At 28.9% G+C, this 4,333-nt stretch overlaps 1 protein-coding gene across 2 annotated transcripts in view; it reads right to left on the bottom strand.

Annotated features, from left to right (window-relative positions):
• Positions 1-2,345: 2,345 nt before the first annotated feature.
• The window catches only part of LOC106474136 (uncharacterized protein F13E9.13, mitochondrial-like), an 18,241-nt gene continuing 16,253 nt past the window's right edge, over positions 2,346-4,333 (bottom strand). For both annotated transcript variants that reach the window (XM_013934826.2, XM_022402499.1), the window contains exon 5: positions 2,346-2,832. In XM_013934826.2, the coding sequence (XP_013790280.2) occupies positions 2,606-2,832 (227 nt within the window). In that variant the 3' untranslated portion in view covers positions 2,346-2,605. The remainder of the gene's footprint in view (positions 2,833-4,333) is intronic.

The raw sequence follows: 4,333 nt of genomic DNA, 5'->3' as shown, positions 1-4,333 counted from the left end.
CACAGTTTGTATTTCTTCCAATGTACACATATTCATGAAACAAATACTCTTTAGGTTGGTGGCTATCTACACGTGCAGCACGTTACTTTGATTGATAAGAAGACCAATGTATGGCACTTTTAGCATAACCTTCCACCAGCACTTGTTCACTACACAGTTTCAGATGTGTTATTTACTATATTCTCTCATACATAATTAGTCCTGGTTGACCAATTATCAAGACTTTTTTACATATTTATTTCCTACATGCAGCAAACTATAACCTGCACTTCCAGCAAGCTATAAATTTATATTTTGTAATCTAACAGTTTTTCAATATTTATCTACCTATCTGGTATCCATCTGTACAGGTAGTCACTGAACTCTCTTACAGAAGATGGCGTGTTAGCCATGTCATGTGTTCGACAGATTTTAGGATAATTATGGCACAACACTGTATATTTCTTTTTTAAAAAAATACAGCTATCTAACCAACTTTAAACAAATATAATTATTTTTTCAGTTAGAATATTAAAATACAAATGAACAACATTTTATATTACACAATTAATATTATTATTTAAATCAATCAACGGTTGTAAAAGTTACTCTACATGTTTCAACGTGGTTTCATGTCATTTTCAGGAGTGTTAAAAACAATTATTGTGTGTCGTATAAGTACAAAAGCCATGATCATGTGACTACTAGTTTACAATTCCAAAAAGAAGATCACACCATCTACATACTTTCTGATTTTCTAACCCTTCATCCGTATATAAGATCAAGTTGTTTTTGCTGAGTTTCATTATTTCAATGGTTTCTCTAATATTTCTAGCAATCATATTATTCGATTGAGCCAAAATAACTTTTTTTTCCCACTGGATGATATATCCAGTAAAATTTACATGTTTAGCTAATACAGAGTTTTCACTTTTGCTTTTAACACTTCTCTTATTTTAAACTTTAAGTTTCTCCTAGTTTGACCAATGTATGAATGATCATATTCACATTGAACTTCATATATGCTTGATTTCTTCTTTAGTTTTATTTAATATTTGACTAATTTTATTCAATAGTCTATAAATGGCAATAAGATGTTTTTTTTTTTGAATTTATGAAAAACCTGGGATATATGTTAAAAACTATTTATTTTTTATCTATTTTATAAAATGTTGATTTTAGTTTACTTTTTGTTCAAGTTAGAAACTACAATCTATCATAAACCTTTTTCTGTTGTCATGCTGACAAACCAAGAATCATGTCATCTGAAGCTGCAAAAAATGTCAGCTTTTTACTCTTATGTTTACAGGTCTTTAAAACTGTGTTCTAATTCAGCAGGTTTAAAAAAAGAACTGTTAATTATCAAACATGTAGCATTAAATAGAGGTTTCTCATTGTTGATACAGCCATAAGAAAATTTAACAAAATAAAATATAATCAACATTTTATAAAAAAGACAAAAATAAATATTGTTTTACCATATATCCCAGGTTTATCATGTCAAATATTAAATAAGACTAAAGAAGAAAACAGGTATATATAAAGTTCAATGTAAAAGTGGTCATGCATACATTGGTCAAACTAGGAGAAACTTAAAAGTTTAAAATAAATGAACATAAGAGAAGTGTTAAAAGTAAAAGTGAAAACTCTGTATTAGCTAAACATGTAAATTGTACTGGATATATCATCCAGTGGAAAAAAAAAATGTTATTTTGGCTCAATCGAATAATATGATTGCTAGAAATATTAGAGAAACCATTGAAATAATGAAACACAGCAAAAACAACTTGATCTTATATATGGATGTAGGGTTAGAAAATCAGAAAGTATGTAGATAGTGTGATCTTCTTTTTGGAATTGTAAACTAGTAAACCATGGCTTTTGTACTTGTACAGCACATAGTAATTGTTTTTCACACTCCTGAAGATGATGTAAAATGTAGTGACTTTTACAACCATTGATCGGTTTAAATGAATATTTAAATTTATACAAGTTCCTTGAATTTTAATATTTTAATATTTTTTTCATTGTTAAAAGAAAACAAAACATAACTGTATACTATATTCAGCATGTTGAATAATAAAAATATATAAAAAAGTTAAATGACTTGAAAAACTAAGAACATATGACAAACTTTCTTGTTCAGAGATACTTGTAAATATAAGAAAATACAAAGTTGAAACCTTGTAAAATTGGATGATGCAGTACACTAGAACTATTAACATTAAGTTAGCAACAAATCAGGATCTAATATATATTCAAAAGTTTTCAAAGGCAAAAATATTTTATTTAACAATTTTAATATAATCCATGTATATTGTAAACTTGTTATTAATCAAAAAATGACAAAATCTAAAAATGGAGACAAAGTTAGTGAAAAAATAATAATTCAGTTGTTCTATAAAGATTTAATTGAATGTAACAACACAATAAAAAGTATAAAACTGCTAATTCTGTGGTAACTAATTATTATAAAATTATCAGAATCTATCAAAAACAAAAGGAAAGAACAATTAAGGAGATATATATTGATACAGTGAAACACTTAGTATTCATTAAAAACAAGCTTTCATAAGCAAAAGTTAAAAATAAATGACAACTTTTGAAATTTTTTGAACTAAATCACTTAGCAACATTTTTCTCCCATTGTTTGTGAGACAATCTCTAAACGAAGCTTATGAATGTTATCCATAAACTTCTGGGTACGTTGTCTATCAATATTAGCTTTCCAATGTCCTTCAACTTTGAAGTGAGATCCAACAATAAAACCATTTACTCCAGTGTACTGCTGAACATTACTTGCTGTTACTCCAGATCCAATAAGAATTGGCAATGACACAGACTGTTTCACACCTAATCACACAAAAACAATGTCAACATTGGCAATTTCGCATCCATATCATAAAAAAATTTGTTTCCTTGGACACAAAACTTTTATGCAAACAAATATTTTAATAGTGAACATTAATACTACCTACAAATATCCGTTTCATGCAACTGTATGCAAATAAGGAGAGGTCTGTCTTTTCCCTCCTGTAACAGTAAAAGGGGGGTTTGAATTTATTATTATAGTTACTCTTAGTAAATCATAATTTTATACTTTACCTAACTGAAGAATAAATGTAGTTTTTATAAACTTTCAGAGAACCATGTGCCTTCACACTACTACATTTATGTGTCAGCATTGTCTTGCAAGGAGGAAAAAAGCAGCAGTGGCTGTAAACCATGCTGTTATAACAGACAAATATCTTTACAACTGAAGTACAACAAAATTTTGAATGCGATATTACACAAAAAAGATATTTATATCAATTTAGGAACCACTTGCATTTTTGTGCTCATCTTGTAAATTTTAAAAAACAAGGTATGTTAAATTTTGATTCAGAATCCATTGTCAAATACACCATCACCTCAGCACAGTAAACAAAGAAGAAAATAAAAAAATAGCTAAGGATTTTTTACAACAACTTTTAAATATGAATACAACCATAAATATATTTGCCATATCACTTAAGTTAATGAAAGATGAAGAAAAATATAAAGCATAATGAGAACGAAGATAGCTGCACCCAATTACAGTGTTTTTCAGAAAAGGTAAATCAAAGATATAACAAACCATATGCACCAGACAAAGCAGTAATTTTTGTTAGAAATAACAGAGAAGAACCATCATATGAAAAAACACTGTTCACTCCAAAGATTAAAAAAGTATTTAACACTGACCCTTGCTGTAGTCTGATGGTATATCCTTTGTTGTTCCCATACAGATAGCGTACCAGTTGGTATCTTACAATTTTACTCATATCATCTTGCACTTCATGGTGAATTTTCCCTTCTTCAAAATTCAGGAAAAGTGTTCTAACAATATATTGTTGACAGCTACATTACAGTTGAAAATCAACAATCAAAATATATTCACGAAAACCAATGACAACTCTGAATGGAGAAATAACAGGAACTACCAGATTTCATTAATAACAGAGCTGAATAAGAGGAAGTTTCATCACAAGAAATTATTATTTGGCCTTCTACTTTCATAGGTAGTTCACATGATATACAACAACATTTCCATTGGCCTTCTACTTCCATAGGTAGTTCACATGATATACAACAACATTTCCATTTACCCTCTACTTTCATAGGTAGTTCACATAATATACAACAACATTTCCACTGGCCTTCTACTTTCATAGGTATTTTACGTGATATACAACATTTCCATTGGCCTTCTACTTCCATAGGTAGTTCACATGATATACAACAACATTTCCATTGGCCTTCTACTTTCATAGGTAGTTCACATAATATACCTCAACGTTTCCATTTGCCTTCTACTTTCATAGGTAGTTCACAT

The sequence above is a fragment of the Limulus polyphemus genome, unplaced genomic scaffold (assembly GCF_000517525.1).
Source record: "Limulus polyphemus unplaced genomic scaffold, Limulus_polyphemus-2.1.2 Scaffold6864, whole genome shotgun sequence".
NCBI classification, from domain to species: domain Eukaryota; kingdom Metazoa; phylum Arthropoda; class Merostomata; order Xiphosura; family Limulidae; genus Limulus; species Limulus polyphemus.
Note: the sequence above shows the minus strand (reverse complement) of the source record. Positions and strands in the feature narration are given on the sequence as shown.